Source organism: Nipponia nippon, unplaced genomic scaffold (assembly GCF_047370975.1).
Source record: "Nipponia nippon isolate SJK-2023a ecotype South Korea unplaced genomic scaffold, ASM4737097v1 scaffold_4, whole genome shotgun sequence".
In the NCBI taxonomy this organism is placed as follows: domain Eukaryota; kingdom Metazoa; phylum Chordata; class Aves; order Pelecaniformes; family Threskiornithidae; genus Nipponia; species Nipponia nippon.
In genome coordinates, this window is record NW_028262358.1 from 65,923,006 (window position 1) to 65,942,283 (window position 19,278).

Sequence of the window (19,278 nt, forward strand, 5' to 3'; positions counted from 1 at the left end):
CTTCACCCAAACTCCAACACCATCAGCATTTTATTCCCATTAAATCTGCTTTCTTATCGTTTACCACAATTAGCATTAATATAGTTACCATTATATTAGTACAGAAAGCAGGGAGGTGATTTTCTCTGGCTGTGAAACCAAAAGACCATAGCTGACCCCCATGCAGTCAAGCTCTCCTTCCCCTCCATCCTCAAAGCCAGATGGCCTTGTCTGAGCTACCTTTTGGGACCTACAGCAGCCCCAGCCACTCTCTGCTAGTATGGTTTCTGGGACAGTGTTGAGCGAGGCCCGCTAGCGCTCTCCCCGTTTAATGCTGTCAATGCCTGCATGCTTGTGGCATGTCCTGTTCAGTTTCCTGGTGCAGACACAGCCAGACAGACCTTGCTGCCCAGAGGAACCTGTGGGCCACTGGTGGGGCACTGCCACTGCTAAGCCCTGCGGGGTGGCTGTTCCCTGAACCCCAGGGGGAGAAATTAAAACATGGATGCTCTGAGAGAAAAAGAAAACGTTTGCTTTTAGCTTGATGTAGTCGAGGTCACAGCCCTCCACTGTTTTGCTGACAACTATACCTCTCGGATATAACCAAATACCTTCCTAATCCTTGCTCTGAGTATTCCTGCTGAGAACGTAAGACTGAGACACGTTATCAAGCCAGATGCATTTTGGGGTGATAAACTGCAGGTCAGTAATAAACTCTGGTGATCTACTGACCCTAGGAACTGCTATAAGCACCACATTTCTGCTTTCGTTAATCCAGCTCTTAGCAAAGTGTTATTCAGAATTAGTGACCCTAATCTGAAAAGCTGAGGCAAATCAGCTTCAGCACGCTGCGAGACAAGGCGCTTGGAGCTACCTGATGCCATCTGATGTTAGGAGCCAACATCCTACAATCATTTTTACATTCTCACTGTATTTATTGCACCATTTAAAATGTATGGTTAGAAATACATATGTTCAAAATATGTTATGATGACTCAGTAGCTATCTCATTATTTCTAATAACTAGGCAGTAGTTTCCCATAGCAAATTACATTCATTAGTAATATTTCATAGATTTAATCCCATTTATTACGATTAAAATAATAAAGTGATTTATAATAATAATTATCTGATTTCTAACAGTGAACTGCAAACTTGCATAAAAATAAACCACCTATTATGCAACTAATTAATTGGATACATTTGGAAACATAGGAACACCACATATGTATTCTCTTCTTAAACTAATTAATTATATGCCCTTAAAAGCATGAAAAAAATATAAGCATTTTCTCACCACTTTAAAAGCCCTCGCAGGTGCAGGTAATGAACTGGTTTCTTCCAAATACTTCTCCCAAGAAAAATGCTTAGCATGTGGATAATCTGGCACAGAAGAAATATGAGCAAAATTAAACACTGCAGTGAAAAAAACAAAATTTATGTCTAATTTACAGAATCCCTAACACTTTTATAATACTGTTCTGATTTATGCTTCAGATTTATACAATGATTACAAGAAAGGCTGTTCTAAATTGTCTCTGACACATTCACCAAGTAGGTTAAAAAACCCAACAATCTTCTCATACACAATACTGAGTAGCTAGCAGAAAAAGTCACCATTGCTTTGGATATGAGAATATAAATAAAGTGGACTGGAAAAATCTGTCCACTTAATTCAAGAAATTCATTCAAGTACTATAAGCCTAATCCTGTATTTTATAAACAGTAATTTACTGGCAAACACAATCTAATCAGTGATAGCTTTGTACCACAGTAGAGCACACCTGACTACTTGCTAGTCTTTTAGTGAATTTATTTTAACTAAATTTCTAAGAAGTGGCCTGGACATTTACTATAAGAATAATTTACAGACATCATCAAAGATGATGTTGCCTTTCTGAGAAAGCATCATGGTTAAACACTTTATGCAAGAAACACAAAGACAGCTTTGCTCTTGAAGAAAAGGCAGTGCCTGTCCTTTGCCTTTAATCTGCACTAGAAGTTTAACTTGAAGTTTAAACATTATGATTCATGATCTGGAACAGAACAAAACCAATTCTGATTTGTTTTAAAAGGGATTTCACTGAATAATAGGCTGTAATTAGCCTCCTGACAGACAGATTGCTTATGACTTTTCAAGATTGCTGGCTATTAGAATTTCTGTCAACGTTGGTTTTAATCAACTAAAATTTTCAATGTTCTCAGACCACAGATGGCAGTTTCTGCAACAGGGCATTTACCTCATCCAGCTATACACAACAGTCCTGAAAAACAGTTGTCTTAATATTTTGTACTAACGAATACTTTCATTCTTCTGTATCATCTCTCTCATTGTGTTTTCCTCCCTTCCAAAGAGCCTTACAAGTTTGATTCCTTGATCACGTATGGCAATCCTCTCATCAACGCCTTATCTTGCATATTTAGTTCACATGAAGATGTCTTTCTCACGCAACAATCTCACACACCTGGAATTTCTTTTATCAGAATTTTCACAATGTGAGTCTTAGAATAATTGAATACATTCAGCCAAAAATACAAACTTCTTCAGATTCCAAGGGGTATCTTCAATGGGTAGATGTATCTTTACTAAAGCAGCATACATGTGCATACCTAACACCTAATGTCTATTGTACTTCTACTTTCAATATATTATGTTCAATAAAATTCAGAATTCCTCAAATACCAATTCTTAATTACAGAAAGAAAAATTCAGGACAGGTAACAATAAGCTTATTGTAAATTTTAATGTTGCTAGCTGACTATAACTTCCTTAAATCTTTCAGATATGTAATAAGATACAAACCTGGTGGGGTGATGAGAGTTCTTTTATGTTCTTTACACCAGCCAACAGGGTGAATATGTGGACTAGCTGCCTCACACCTGGAGGAGGGGGAAGAAAAAACAGGATTGATAATGCAGTTCTTCGGACATCCTATTATGCTTAGAAAACAAGACATACAAAAAAAAAGATTTAACAAATTCCAAATAACCTATGACATCTTCAACTTACACTTAAACTGCAAACATAACCTGAAGATATGAATGCATTTAACACAGACTTGTTACTACCTAAAGATGCATAAGGCTTGATTTACAATTTCACTGGAAGATCAAAAAAATCAAGCCCTTTAAGTCAGTGGTAGATCTCCACTGAGAAGCTATAATGCTGCACCTGAAAAAATTCAGACATACAGACTCAGTAGAAACATGTTGGCTGTTGCAAGAACACAGTAATCCCATCAAAGACAGACAGGGTTTTGCAATGCCAAGACCAAAACTTTAAATCAAAAGCTTAAAGATCTTGATTAACAATCCAAGTTGCACCTGGAGGCAGATTAGAAAATCATGCATAACTGCAATGCACTGTCAATAACAAGTAGAAGTTCAAAACCAGATTCTGAGTGGTTTGAATGGAACTATAAACACATTATTATAACCCAGAAGCAAATAAGCAAAGTACGTCTGAGAAAAACTGTCAACAAAAAAAGAGTAAAATAGCATTTTAGGCCCAAAACTGCCTGAAAGAATCCAGAACTAATCTGTGATCCAAGACTGCAAGTTGCTCTAGAAAAGCTGATCAAACTCTCTTACTCAAGGGACTAACAACTTCCCGTATTTTCTGTCGTGTGCACTAGATTTTGCACTAGTGCTGTTGCCTGTGGCACGCCACAAGAACCACAGATGACTAACAGAGGCAGGGTGAGCTACACTTGACGTGCTGGCATCTGTCTGAAGCAAGGAGAGATCGCTCTCACTGTGCTCGCTGGTTCAGTTACATTGTGCTTAGAAGAAAGTGACAGTGGCTGCTGGCTATCAAGTTCTGTTAGCAATACAAAAAAAATGACAGGCACTGCAAAAACATAATCGATATAAAAGCAGATGACAGAAAAACGGTTCAAACGTTCATTATTATATTATATATATTATATTCGATGTGGTGCTCGAGGACATGCTATAGATGGACTTGGCAGTGACAGGTTAACGGTTGGACTCAATGATCTTAAGGGTCTTTTCCAACCTTGACGATTCTATGATTCTATGATTCTATTACTAAATTATATATAGAACTATATAATTTTATTCCATATTGTTATATTATTTCATAACATAATAGGTTATGTACAATGTAACACATAGTGCATATAATATATAATGTATACACTAGAATTATTATATTATTACTCAATATGATTAGGAAAGGCAAAAAGTAAGACTGATCTACAGGAAAAGTAAAAAGCCATCAGACTCTGCTGTGAAACATGCACCATCCCTATGTCTGCATCGATACTTAATGATTGTTTTTGACCTGGCTGAACAATTAACAGTACTTTTTGAAGAAGTAGATAGTACTTATGTAGTCAGGGTGACTTAGGAACATCATGCTGACACAAAAAGCTGGCATTATTCTGCATGGCACTGCACTATGCTGTGCAAACATACAGTTTGCTTCTATTTCGCTGGAAACTCGTATATAACCGTGTAATCCCTATGTAGATCTGTCCTTAGGGACCTTGCTTCTCTTAGGAGCCTGTCCCACCCAATTTCTTCTTTGGTTAGATAAATTCAATATTACAGTGAACTATCTCTCTCTTCCACTATTTCCTAACCCTAAAGGTGCTTCAGTAGCTGACATTAAATATTCCCAGCTACGCGCCCTCTCTCTTCTGGAGAATCCCATCAGCGTTTCCATCTCTCCAGTGGTCACGAGCCCAGGGCCTCACTCACGCCAAGGACCCACTGAGGCCAACAAACCGCAGCCTGAGTCAGTTGAAGCAGGTAGGACTTCATTCCCCATTCTTCAGGGAGGAATCAAGAAACCGAGCTTAAGTAGCCAAGCAGTAGCCTAGATAGAAACACCGTCTCTCCCTCCTGCTGAAGGAATGCTGCTTTCCAAACACTTCTCAAATATTTAATGAGAGAAGACAAGCAGGGAGCATCCATGCATGAAGACATGTACTTCATCTACAATAAGCATCGAATATATTACTGAAACACTCATTGTGATCCAGTTTCTATTTAATCCCTCTCTGAAGTCAGTGTCTCAACTGTTAGCCTGGAGAGTAATATGTATTCTCTCCCCTTCCCCTCAACACAAGAGTTACTAACGCAAAATACCCGAACAGTGGGTCTGCTCTCCCTGATTGTTATAAAATAATCATTATCTGTATCTACCCAGGAAGTATTAGCATGCTGGAAGTTCATGTTAATTAAGTTCCCTTAATTAGCAGTACTAATTTATATTTTTTTCAAAATACCATGTTGATAATCTGTAATACCTAAGAGGGTGCAATGAACTGTGCATGACAGCAAAGGAAGCTGAAGGTAAATTAGCAGGCACCCTAACATCTTAAGGCTCAGATCAAAATGCTAGCTCTGCAGATCTTGAACACAAACATGTTTGAAGGATTGCAAAAGGAAACACAGCACAGAAAAGACTGTAGACCGAACCCTGGGCTACTACCACATTGCAGTTTTGAAGCTGTGCTGCATGAAAGAAAAACGAAGGAGCACATCATATTTAGAATACACAGAATAACACTAATTTTTTTAAAAAAAAATCTGAAAAGTAATTCTACATGATGTCTAAAATTCAGTATGGATGTACTTTAACAACAGAAATGCAGGCTGGGTGTCTCAGAAGCACTGTCTCTAGCCTTCTAACTGAAGAGAGTCAAGCACTAATGATGAAAAATATTAGCCAACCTATTACAAGTATCTTGTGGCTTTACGTATGAAACAGCTCTGCTAGTATTTTTTTGTAATGATGCCAAACAGATCAATTTCTAGTAGATAAAACCTACCTTTGATAAGACTCTGTAATAACTCTGACAATAGCCAAGGATTCAGCTCACTTCAAGAATACCAACCTTTTGTCCTGCAATAATATATAAAGCTATACTATATGTATTTAGTATTTACAGTATCACGCTAGGTACTCTCTAAATCACTGAAGTTGCCATTAGTAAAAGGAAGCAAAAGGACTTTTGTGATAATTTTGCTCTGTTAAAACTCAGCATCTGACTCCTAGAAACGCTTTGCCCTGAACAAATAAGAGAAAAGGTGAGTGCTTCATGCTCCCTCTGTCCTCTTCCTTTCTCTTTACAGTAACTGTGAAGAGAAGCTAACGAGCAAGGGGGACAGCACTTCTCTCTTATACCCCTCTCAAGCTGGAGTTTTACATGGAAGAATGAGGTATCCTTCTGCACTGGAAGAATGAGGTATCCTTCTGCACTTACTTCCTGAAATGTTCTGGAGTACAGTCCACAAATTATTTTCAAAACCTCCTGAGTTAAATTTGGGAACAAGTCCCATGCTCATGAGTCACTATGGTATTATCAGTATCATACTTAAAATAATGAGGTAGATGTGTAAAACCAAGTATCAGGACAAAGCATTTGTTCTGTTCTGCGTTTTCAAGCACAGTTTGAACACACGTTTTTATAAAAATTCTGGAAAGTAAATGCCACTGCACACACTTCTTGCCTTGAAGATTCAAGAAGCAAGTGACCAAGGTATGTTGTAATGAAAGACGCACTCCTGGAAGATGCTCTGACATTACAGCAACAGGAGCGAACATGGAACATGCAGCAATGAGTACTACACACCACAGCACTGCAAAATAGCACTATAAAACATTCACAACATTTTGATTTGCTTTAAAAGAAAAACCCAGTCATTACAGACGAGCCTATAAGAAACTTCTGTAACCATGGTGGCCTCAGGAAAAAAAACCATCCCTGTTCCAGCAAAACCAGGTCATACAGTCCATCTTTACCTACTAATTTCACACAGCCTTTTAGCTTCTAACAGTCCATTTAACAGTAAACAGTAGATATCAGTAAAAGTCACACACAATTTAAAGTAAAACTATAATGCTTTAATGTGTGTGATTTTATGGACATATTATCTAGTTTGGAAGAACAACAACAGTCTATCAGACTAAGCCCAAGACTTGTCAGCTGGAATGCTAAAGGCTACTCTGACTTTTCACAATCAATTTGCCACGTCCCACAGCTTTTTATCTCCTTTGTTCCAAAACAGAAGGCAGATCACCCGGCTCACGCGCTTCATAAAACACAATGATCCATGAATCGTGAGGATGGTTGCTAGGCCAAAAAAGGTTACCATCACTAGCAGGAGCTGCAGAATTTTGCGCCTCCAAACCCACCTACCCCTGGACCGCAGTGGAGCACCACCACCTTCAACCAAGCAGTGGAGTCGCAACACATGCATGCTCAACTAATAAAGCAAGATTATAATGTCCACGCAACTCACGCCACTTGCAATCCATTCTTTCCGTCGTGTGAGAACATGCAGATAGAAAAAGACATCTACCATCCATACTGGAAACTGAAGCTAATCCAGGATGCTGAGTGGAGCCAAAAGCAGCAGAGCACGCCAGCTGAACCCATAAGAGCCATGCAGAGGGACAGCTCCGCTGAGTTATGGACAGCTTAACTACATCTTAGAAAAGACGTCAAAGGAAGAGGTACGTGGTGCAAAAGGCCAGAAGAAGCTCTGCAATAAGAAAAGCCGAGGGCAGCTGCCAACGTGAGCCCCTTGCCAACTCACGGCAGGAGAGCACATCCCAATGGGAGACTCAGATATGGAAGAAGACTTAGTTATTTTTATGTTGGTCACCTTCAGCTGTCCTGTTAGTTTTTCCCAAAAATCTGTTTCATATATACAGCTCATTAAATTCAGATCAAAAGAGACAGATGATAATGCTCGCTGCTAAAAAAATGAATATTCAATTCTTTTAGAAAAATATTTTCCCAAATGTATCTCCACCTGAAGATCTGGACAGAGTTTTTAATTAGTAATTGGCATTTTCTTTAAAATAAGCTGTATGTGTTATATTCTGTTCTGAAATAATTTCTGATTTTCCCTTTTGGGGAAACAAACCTTTTGGTATTTTGATTTTCACTTTATTAAATGTAGATACAATCTGTAATGAAAATGTTATCTATCAAAAACCACTCATACACACATGCGTTATACCCATAAATAATAATATGCCCTCAAGAACGTGACTTATACAACTTCTTGATTGTGACATGTCAGTCACCTAGCTGTGCATAAAAAAAGAATTAAAAAAAGAAAGAAAAACATAGAAGTCATCCTGCAGCCCCATCTAGTGCATAAATGAGAATACTTCATCATTGACAAGTGTAAAGCTGATATTATTTTAGTTCAGGTCTTCCCAAAATGTGGCCCATGAGGTTATGTTATGTGTCCAGAGGTGGTATAGCAAGTCACATTACCGTATTTTCTATTTGAAGCCTGGTAAGACAGCTGCATGGTGATTTGCATGAAATTTTAGAGCTTTAGGGTCAGATACTTGTCCATTATCCACTTAAACAGTTAAAAGGATGCACTGTGTCTCATGGTTCTTTAAGATGGTTTTATCTTCTTTTTGACATAATATAACCCCTTCAAAAAGACTGTTCCTTTCAAAGAGAGACTGGAGCAAAGTTAATTATCTCAAAAATGAAACAAGCAGAGAACAACTTTTACAGACTTGGCTGTTAGCAAAGTAGCAGATGCTGGTGGAGAGCAGAACTGGCCTCTTAGTCTCACACCAAAATCCAGTCTGTTCCAAAACTCATACAGATCAGAAAATTATTCAAAAAAAATCAAGAGCTGGTTTGTCTTCATGAGGCGCTTCAGAAATAGTTTTTTCTATGCAAGACGGACAGGAACAGACCGGTGAGTGAAGCAGGGGACATCGTATTTTCTTACACTTCTGGTAAGCAGATCCCGAAAGCTGACTGTAGCACCTTCTCTGCACAGGAAGTTCAGACCTAGCCAAGGATGGGGGCAGCCAGAGCCCTCTGACCCAGCGAGTCTGGGCTACAGCACGTCTAGCACGGCCATCGCTCCATCTCTCCTGTGGGCAAACGGCAACAAGCTAGCACAGCTTCACCTCCTGCGCAAGCTCTGGCTGTGTTTGGGTTTGGTCACAAAAAAATTAGGAAGCTGAGGCAATGTAAATCTGTGCATAAGCAGAACAGATGCAAGAGAATGGAGAACCGAAAGCCAGCGTGGACCTATAGTTAATTCATACTTCAGACATACCCAAAAATTCCCAAATGCGATTTCCAGATCCAGACAACCAAAAGAAAATTTGGAAATTCTACTCAGAGGGAATGTCTTTGGCTCTCAAAGAAGTATTACTTGTTTCATCAAAAAAGATGGGACAGATGGAAAGGACCTGATGGCTTGTGTCATATAGGTCAAAATTCTCCTTCCTGAAGGAAAGTCTTAAATTTGTCAATTTCATTCACTTTTCTTCCCTCTAAAAGCCACTGCCAAAGGACAATTTAATGGGATTTATAATACACTGAAAGTATCACCACCATGCATTAAAGAGCTGTAGTAACAGCTAATTCTAGCCAGGGTACTTGTTTTCAACCATTAACATATTTTCTAATGCTCAGGAAAAAGCCAGAAAGAGTACCTTCAGGCTGAAAGCCTGAAGCCTAAAAAAGCTTAGGTGATGGTAATAGATTTCTGTTGCCTGAAGTCCAGTAGATCCAGTCAACTGTCTTTTAGTTATCCAAGAAGAGGGAAGAATTTTTAACCTCAATGAAAAAGTTCAGTCTACTCAAACTAACTAAATTACAAAAGGTATACAGAAAAAAAAAAGTACTTGTTCGAAAATAATCAGCTACATACACTAAATATATCATTTCTCCTTCATTGTAATTCTGAGATTCAAACTTACATGCAGGCACAGGGAAGCTGCGAGGCTCCACTCTGGGTAATCCCAACAGAACTTTTCATTTTTAGTTACAGACACCAGCTGGTAGATGTGAAACTTACGCACCTAAGATTTTAAGGCCCCTACAAACCTGGTATCTAAAATTAAAAATGTAAGTAGGATGCATTCAGGATGCATTTTCAGGCTCTCTTTTGGTCTGACATTCCACTGCTATTTTCATTTGCTGTTCTTTTCTCCCATTTTCTTTCTTTCCTCCTCTATTCACTCCTGTTCTCAATCACAGCAATGCAGAGAGGTAGGCTACGCTACTCAGAATTTAATTCCCATGCACAGTATTTCCGGCAGCATCTTCTTGCTCCTTCCAGAAAGGTATTTTACCATTTCACCAAAAGAACAAATCTTCAGCTTGGCTTCAGTATAAATACAGTTCCAGTGATTTCTCAAACACCTATACCTTTCCCACTTCAATCTTCCCTCATCCTTTAAGAAGCTATTATTTCATGCATTCTACATATGAAATTCAGAAAACCCACTTCAGAATACTATGACTGCAGAAATGCAAAGCCTGGTTATGTACTTAAAAACTGCTTTTCCCTCTTCTGAGAAGATTGGTGGACAAAATTCTTGTTGACATGGGAATATTAACAAGTCTGAAATTCAGTGTATGTCTGCTATACACAGCGCAACGTTTTAGATACCTATGCTACCTCTGAACAAACTACAGGTTATATTGCATTGTGTTTGCTCTAAAAGCCTTGCCTAACTGCTGTTTTCATTATTAATTAATGGCATAACTGTTACTAGTGAGCATTCAAATATCCGTAAATTCAGAATACCTTTTCCCAGTCCCCGGTTTCCTGCTGCTTTGTAGAGGAAACGTATGTTCTGCCTTAGTTCTTCACGGAAATAATCACTAATCTTTCTCGTCTTTGACTCATATGGCCTACTATCTTGATACTCAGTTCTTGACTTCACTGAAATGCCTGTTCACCACTGCTTCAATAATTTAGTTCTCCTACAGCTTATTTGCCATGTAGCCCATGCAATTATTATTTCAAGAGATGGACTCGCAAAGTTTTGAAGTTATATAACAGTTTCACGTCATTCTCATTGACGTAGTGCCTAAGCAGTCATCCAATACAGATGAAGAAAACTTTCTTCATTTATTTTTACAGGCTCAGCTATACAATTAAGTTGCCACTGCCAAACCCAAGACATAGGCTTACAATGCTCTACCTGTTCTGCAGTAACTTACTCTTCAAAGAATGTAAGGTATATTACTTTGCTCTAAATGATCTGGCAGAAGAAAATGCAAGTGCAAATACAAACCTGCACTGTGCCAGCCAAAGCCTGAATTTCCTTCAGTATCTTTATGCTCGTAGTACGTCCTGCTCCATCCACTGACTTTTCTATATAGATACACAAAGCTCCTCCACCATACAACACGCAGAAAGGTCATCTCTAACACAGGTCAGGATGGCAGGATCCCAATTTTCAGAGGAATGTAGAACACAAAGGACTAAAATCAGGTTTTGCCACTCTCCTGATGCCTTACAGAAGATGGCTCAGGTTCACTCTGAAGAACATAAGTGGATCAAGAACCTTATGAAAAAATGCAGCCTTTCTTTCACTTTACAACTATATGTAAACCTAATTCCAAGTACAATTACTCACACTATCATGGTGCATATTCCTCACTAAAGGTATCAACCTCAGAGATACTATGTAATTGAAATAAGAAATTAATCCACAACTCCAGATGTAGTAGCACACATGAACACTCATTTAGCACAATCTCGAAATTTTTTATGTGCAACCTGACGTGGGAAATTTGATTCCTCCAGTCTGCCACTGAGACATACTTTGGTGGCCATGATTACAAATCTAGCAAAAGTTGGTACGGTAACTGTAGCGACAGTCTGGAAAGTATCACAGAAAACAGTGCTTAAAGCTAACACATTTCTGATATGTTTCACTAGAATACAAAACAAGATCACCATACCAGTAGTCGTAACTCTCATCCCAGTTGTCAAAATGAACCAGAAAACGATTGTCCACCATGTCTGTTACCGTAGCAACACAAATGAAAGTCGGGTTCTTCTTGTCTACGGCTTCCAGCTTCATCCCCACTCGAAATCCCGAAGGAATCACTGTCTGCATTGAGGAAGACATTTAATTGAAGATAAATACTATAAATCCAGAAATCCCCCCAGTGTCCACAATCAATATATTCACATCATTTCTAAGTTTCCCGATTAGCTGCTCCAACAGAGTGGCAGTAGCCTAATTAGTTGACATGAGAGATGCTCAAACACAAAGACTTGTGGTTTGTGAAATAAAGAAGCCCTAAACATGCTGCTAAAATTAAATGTGTTGGTTTTAAATCTGTCTTAGATATGCTCTCTGAAAGATCGTGCTTGTTCCACATTATGGTGTGAGAAACGGTACTAATAACAAGTCTTACATTTCATTTAATATACCATTTCTGAATGTGCCAGATCAGATGTTTAAACAGATTAGTAAAAAATTAATGGATCAGAATTGCAGAGGTGAACTGATGTGGAGATTATTATTGAATTTGCTGTAAACATTTTTATCTTAAATTTCAAGTCTCAAGTCTGCCATCACTGAAATACGCTGTGAGTCTCTACCACACACATGAGCATACTAGCAGCTTTCCACACCATTAGTAACAAGTGAGTACTTACTGCATTCTGGTTTTCAAACAGTGATTTCGGAGCAGCTTGAGCCTTGCATGCCTTTAGGTATGAGGGCCAGTTGAATTCTTCTTCCTTATACCCTAAATGAGGTGCATAAAAGAAGGGCAAGAAATGATAGGCATGCAGGTGATTTGATCATAACTGATGAAATTATTTTTTCCATCCAGTTCTGAACTGTTTCTTACAACTTCAAAACTGAAAAGATTACGCACTGTTAACTATTTATTCTAATTTTATATAAACTACACTGGGAAAATTTACTTTAAAACTACTTATTAATTCTACCCCAACGTGAACTCAATGAATCTCTGAGGGGGCACTGGTTTGGATTATTAGAAATTTTAGCAGGACCCACTTTAGAGGAGCTTATAGAGTTCAGAAGCAAGTTGAGGAAGCTTTTCTATTTTTATTTGGGCATCTGGTATTACAAAGGGAAATCGTGTTCTTTATTTAGGGCTGGACGAGCTTCCTTACCGAAATGTCAACCTTTCTTTACACTAACTGAGCAAAATACTCTGCTTTGTTGAGCTGCACATTACTCATTTCTTATAGTTGGCTAGGACTGACATTTGAACTGTTCCTAATCTTCATCTGGGATGAAGAATTGTCATATAAATAAAGCACTAGGCAAGAACTCAGGAGATTTCAGCTCAGTTTCAATTTCACCTTCAAAACAAGCTGGGGATCGTTTCTTACAAAATCACTGCTCTGTCCCTGATCTCCAGTCTCGCAGTCCTGGCTGTCAAGGGAACTGAAGGTCCTCAAGGGGCAGAACATCTAGGGGGAGCCTAGAAACTAAAATCTGTAATTCTACCAGGTAGCAAAAAATCACTCTCAGTCAGATATCAGTTCTATACTATAATCTCCCTCCCTTCGAAAAAATCTCTCCAAATGGCACAGGCTACAAGTCACCTCTCTGCCTCTCCCCAAGAAAACCGCACCTTACAACCTCTCTAGCTCACAGGTACCAACTAACTTCCCTTTGGTGGTCTGGCTGACACACACACAACCAACAAGTTTGGGGCAAGTGCTCTCCAGCTGCTTTTCAGGCTGTTGCTTCTACTTCAGAAACAGGAAAGGGCCTTCAGGCCCCAAAGCTCTTCCCACTATGCCAGTCAGTCTAATAAAAAAAATTCCCTCCTCCTACAGACTTTACCCTACTATATCCTCAGGCTATCACTAATACAGCATGACCACTACTAGCTTTCAAACAAACTTCCTACATGATATCGAAACAGTTGCTTATACCATCAATGCCCCAGGACCCCTCATGCATTTACAGTGTAAACTGTCCCCTGCATGGACCTTCTGCATTTTTTATACTACGCATACAGCACTTGGAAAGAAATCTAAATTTCTGTTGGTAGTTTGCCTCTTCTAGTTTCTTAGGAGAAAAAATAAAATCATTCCTAATATATTGAACTGCATAAAATAATTCACAAGAAACTGTTTGTACTTCTAATCTATAAAACAGTGCAATGAGTTGTAAGCAAATAGAGTTTTTCCTTTATTCACCTGTTACATAACAGTTATAGGAACATCTATTTTAGTTCATACATTACAATCCAGTAAAACAAGACAAAAATCACGACCAATTTCATTGAGTGATTGCCTTAACTACTAAAATGTGTCACCTCTTGACTATTTGAAGCATTACTCAAATACGCCACAGACAACAGTTCCATTTAACTTTCTGAGAATCTCATATTTTCCAAGGAACCACAAGTAAAGAATCTCTTAACTTCACCTTCCCCACATCTGCCTTTCTCAGTTTTCATTTTAAATATCAGCTAACATAAATTAACCTCCAAGTCCAGACAACGATACTTTTCTTTATACTCCAGTTGCCTCTTGTCTTGATACGCTATAACTGTAGACCAGTTGAAGTAATTTTTAAAGGAATGTGGTATCGAGGCTTTAATTTTCCCTTTGTAATTCTAGAAGATATTCAAACTTAACTCAAAGCTCACAGTTGACAACACAAAACTCCCACCTACTGCATGTGTGATGGGATCAGATACTGGTACTGGGACAAAGTCCATGGAAAAAAAACTGGTTTCAGTAGACCGCGAAACAGTTTCTGGACAGGGTGGGTCTTCCAGTCACCAAGTGAGAAAGGAAGATCACTAGCTCTTACCTCATCTCTCAAAAAAGGACCAAAGGTGAATTTGATTTAGTCACTGTAGATATGGAACAGTACTCACTAACTAAAACTATGGGCTTTATTAACTTCCAGTCCATTTACAAACACATAATGTGAAGCCTAATTGGAATTATATAATTCGTTAAGTAGAAGAGACTAGAATAGAGTACTTCAGTTGGAAGGGACCTACAACGATCGTCTAGTCCAACTGCCTGACCAAATCAGGGCTGACCAAGTGAAAGCATGTTGTTAAGGGCATTGTCCAAATGCCTCTTAAACACTGACATGCGTGGGGCATCAACCACCTCTCTAGGAAGCCTGTTCCAGTGTTTGACCACCCTCTCAGTAAAGAAATGCTTCCTCACGTCCAGTCTAAACTTCTGCTGGCGCAGCTTTGAACCATTCCCACATGTCCTGTCACTGGATCCTAGGGAGAAGACCTCAGCACCTCCCTCTCCACATCCCCTCCTCAGGAAGCTGTAGAGAGCAGTGAGGTCACCCCTCAGCCTCCTTCTCTCCAAACTAGACAAGCCCCAAGTCCTTAGCCGCTCCTCACAGGACATGCCTTCCAGTCACTTCACCAGCTTTGTTGCCCTCCTCTGGACACATTCAAGGACCTTCACAGCCTTCTTAAATTGTGGAGCCTAGAATACAGCGCTGAATACAACAGGACAATCACCTCTTCTGACCGGCTGGTTACGCTGTGTTTGATGCACCCCAGGGTGCAGTTTGCCCTCTTGGCTGCCAGGGCACACTGCTGACTCCTATTGAGCCTGCTGCCGCTGACCAGCACCTCCAGATGCCTTTCTGCAGGGCTGCTCTCCAGATAAGAGTAATAAGAGTCTTGGTTTTTTATAATATAGCAATACATTTTCATCTTTTGTGAATCTGAATAATCTTCTCACTTTGATCTTTCTTCTTAATGATTTGTTGGTGAAATTTTATTTTCAAGAGTTTGCGAAACTACACATTTAGGACACATTAGGACTATATGGGCTCCTGGAGCAGAACTTCAATGCACATTTCATGCCTGACATTTCATAGAATCATAGAATTCTCACTAACGCCTGTTTTTGATGACGGCAGGATCGTAAGTCTTGGTTTTAAAATTCACTTGCGGTTTGTTTACATGCTATCATTTATGCTGATTTGCTAACACCTGTTTTTGTTTACAAAGAAACACTACAGAGCTGTATTAATTTTCCCCCAAAAGTCAATGCAGTTTTTACTGTGGGACCTTCAGTGACAGACAGCTTTCAAGGCCCTCCCCTTCCCTGCTGACTGCAGAGCAACTCCTCTGCAGTGGTTTCGAAGACCAGGCGGCCTCTGCTGCACCAACTTCTCCCTTCGGTATCCAAACGATTCTTGGCTTAATCCAGGCAAAAACCGAGCAGTATTACCATGGCGGAGCCCATGATAATTCTGGGAACGCACACACACATATCTATCCCCCCTCTGCAGGTTTCACCTCCACAAGACAGAGAAGTGACCTCCTTTGCACACAGTGTCCTGAAACACCATCTTTTTTCTTCCCATGAAGCCCCATTTGGTTTTGCAGCTCTGCTCCCTTGGGTTCACTGGAAGCCCAGCAGCAGCCACCTGTTGCCTCTGCTGCCATGGGGATGGGAGACACCTGGCCACAAGGCCTGTCCTGCCTGGCGGCACCTGCCCCTTCTGTTTTAATAAACAAGGATACAAATATGTATCAGAAAACATCTATACCAATATTCTTCCTTTCTCATGTCCCTCACATCCCCCCCAGTCCTCTCCCATCACAATAAATAGCCTCACATCCCTCACAAGGGAAGATCGACTTAGGCCTGTTTGGAAAGTTGCCCACTTTCAGCCCTCTCAGAAAACAAGGAGTCAGTTACCAGGCCCCAAAATCCCCCCGGAGCACACCCTCCTTACAAACCCCTCCTGTGAAGCAGGACATTTCTGCCCAAGCTTGCAGGAACGATTAACCGGGGATGCACTACACAGAAAGACAGCAGGAGTGTTCGCTCCTTTCTCAGGCCACCAGGTTCCAAATAGTTTATGGTTTACACCATAAAAGTCATAAGTTTGCATTGTACCTGAAAAACGAATGGCTACTAATGCAAACCTTTGAGTTCTTCTGCGATGTGGTATTTTATGTAAGATACTGTGCCCTATGACATTAGTGGTATCAGCTTTAGTGTCCGTATGATTTGCAACGGGCACTAAAAAGAAATCGTTATTAAAATGTCATACCACAGCAAAACATAAGCAATCTGTCCAACCCAATAAAACGCACAAAAAGCCCCAACAGCCTAAGATTGGCAGCTTCTCCCTCCCCTCAGAATAACAGAACTCCACAAATATCAGTAAAACAAAAGCAGTGAAAGCCCTCCTGCTGAAAAATTAGAAAAAATATGTTTAACTGATGAACGGCTGTTTGCCCTCAGCCTCCTTCCAATGCATGCCTCTGCCACACTGCTCATTCTTTCCTGTTGCTCTTCCATCCCATGTGCAAGCTAGACTTGCACTGGGACAATGGAAGAAGTCCCACCAGTACAAGAGCAGGTTTCAGCAATCACACCATACCTCATCAATGATGAAATGGTTTACCGCTGAGGTGAAGTGACAGAGCCAAGCCATGCAAAGGGCAGAGCAGTTTGCAGGTCTTGGCTAAAAATACCAGAGAGCAGCCTTGCTATTCAAAATCAAGGATATGTCTAGGAGTACATAGCTGTGCAAGGACGACAACCAGAACCCTGAGAATTACCATCACGTATCCTCCTAACTTGTCTCCCTCGACACTTCTGATAGGCTCCATGACCTTCCTAGGTAAAAGACCTATCTGCTGCTTCATTATGGTGAAAAAAAATAAACACAAAAGAACAATTGTCCCACCAACTTAAAACTAGAAGACAAACTGAAGAAACTTTTCATGAAAGTGATTCAGAGACAGACAGTAACTTTCCTCCAGCAGCGATAATTCATTGTTAACAAAAGCTTAAGCTTTCTAAACCAGGCATTTAAGATGGAAAAGATGAAAAACCTTCATCGGAGATATGAAACTTACTAAGCATGCTGTTAATATCAATAACTCTATAAGTGGGGACTACTCATTTGCTACATGTAACTTATTATTTCAGTGGAGGCCAGCCTTCTGAGAAATTCTGATTTATGTTCAAGAAATTGCTACTTCTGCACAGCCAGTTATGCAGAACTGTGCCCAGTGAAAACTCCCATACTGGAGCAGCAGCACACAGAGCGCTCCTGCCTGTATCCAGAGTGGAGCTCGCAGAGCACGCAGAAGAGCCGCATGTGCTCCTTCGTACTCCTCCAAGGCTCAGGTGCAGAAATGCCACCCTCTCCCACACTGGCAGGCCCTCTGCCTGAACACTTGCAGAGGCTTTACTCTCACCTTCCACACCCCAGCAATTACATCCACAGTTTTTTAATTCTCCATAATGCATCCTCTTGACTCTGTACACTCACCATTTTGCAGCCTTTCAAAACCACATTATCCTACCCTCACTCTGTACATCAAAACACCATGATCATTTACTTCTCACTCTCCTGTCTTCAGGACTCGCTCCCTTCATCCCCACGTATTCCCCTCATACCCCAAAAGGGAGCCCATTTATTCCTTTTTTTATGGTACAGTACAGTGGAGACGTACCCCATCTGCCAAAATAAAGGAGCTACGTTATCTGAAATAGAATAATTAAGCAAGAAAATGAAACACATTTCAACATGTGTATACCATTTACCCAGGCTATGTACAAATTATGCTTTCAAGCTTGTAATCTTACCCTTTTTGCTCCCTCTGTATCTGTTTGTTCCTCTTTTGTCTCTACTTCAAGCTTACTCTTTGCAGCAAGAGCACAATCTTTATTAGTCTGTGCCAACACATGTACAATAATGGTGATCAATATCTAGTAATGAAAATATCCTAAGACCTTCTACTAAAGGATTCTCACCTGACTTTGAGACCTCAGTTTAAGCATACATGTCACCAGTATGCTGCCATTTTACTTGCAATAAGCATTCATTTGGGGTCTAGGTTTGTTGCTTAACTTTCTTTCCTAATGACTTATGCATTTTTCTTATGTTTCATTTTGTTTTCTTGTTTTCTCTGAATTCCCACTGAATAAAAAAGGTAGGATTTCAACCTCAAGATTTGAGCAAGACTTCAAGTAGAGTTTAATTTGCCACGTTCAAATACTCTAAATGAACAAAAAAGTTCCAGCCAAAAAAAACAATTACAGCATTACACAGATAGTCTCGATCTCAGAGCTATGGAAAACGCACACATTTCAAACTAAACCATACCTTTAGGTGGATGAAGCTTGTGACCTGTTTTCTCACACCATCCAACAGGATGAATGTCTGAAGAATCAGCATTCACCCAGAAATCATAACAATCTGGGTATCCATCAAAATGGAGTCGTATTCTGTAGCCACAAACCTAAAAGCAAGAATGTACAACATACAACACTGGTTTAATATGTTTGTCCTACACATAACAGCTTCTGTTCAGTATTATGTATAATAATAGTGTGTTTTCAGTCAGCCTTTTACTTCTGCTCAAGCTAACACTGGATGAATAAATTCATTTGATAAAAAGGCAAGAATAAAAAAGCAAAGCTATTCTCAGTCTGAGTGCCTCCTCTTCTGGTGAAAAGAATTAACTGAAAGCTGGATATTGCCATTAGTGTTAAAAAACTTGAGAACTGTTCAAC

At 39.8% G+C, this 19,278-nt stretch overlaps 1 protein-coding gene across 8 annotated transcripts in view; it reads right to left on the bottom strand.

Annotated features, from left to right (window-relative positions):
• Positions 1-19,278, bottom strand: part of L3MBTL3 (L3MBTL histone methyl-lysine binding protein 3) — an 85,685-nt gene that overhangs the window by 29,868 nt on the left and 36,539 nt on the right. For all 8 annotated transcript variants that reach the window (XM_087776547.1, XM_087776550.1, XM_087776555.1 and 5 more), the window contains 5 exons: positions 18,869-19,004; positions 12,412-12,503; positions 11,706-11,857; positions 2,783-2,859; positions 1,277-1,362 (listed from right to left, as the gene is read on the bottom strand). In XM_087776547.1, coding sequence (XP_087632673.1) covers positions 1,277-1,362; positions 2,783-2,859; positions 11,706-11,857; positions 12,412-12,503; positions 18,869-19,004 — 543 coding nt within the window. The remainder of the gene's footprint in view (positions 1-1,276; positions 1,363-2,782; positions 2,860-11,705; positions 11,858-12,411; positions 12,504-18,868; positions 19,005-19,278) is intronic.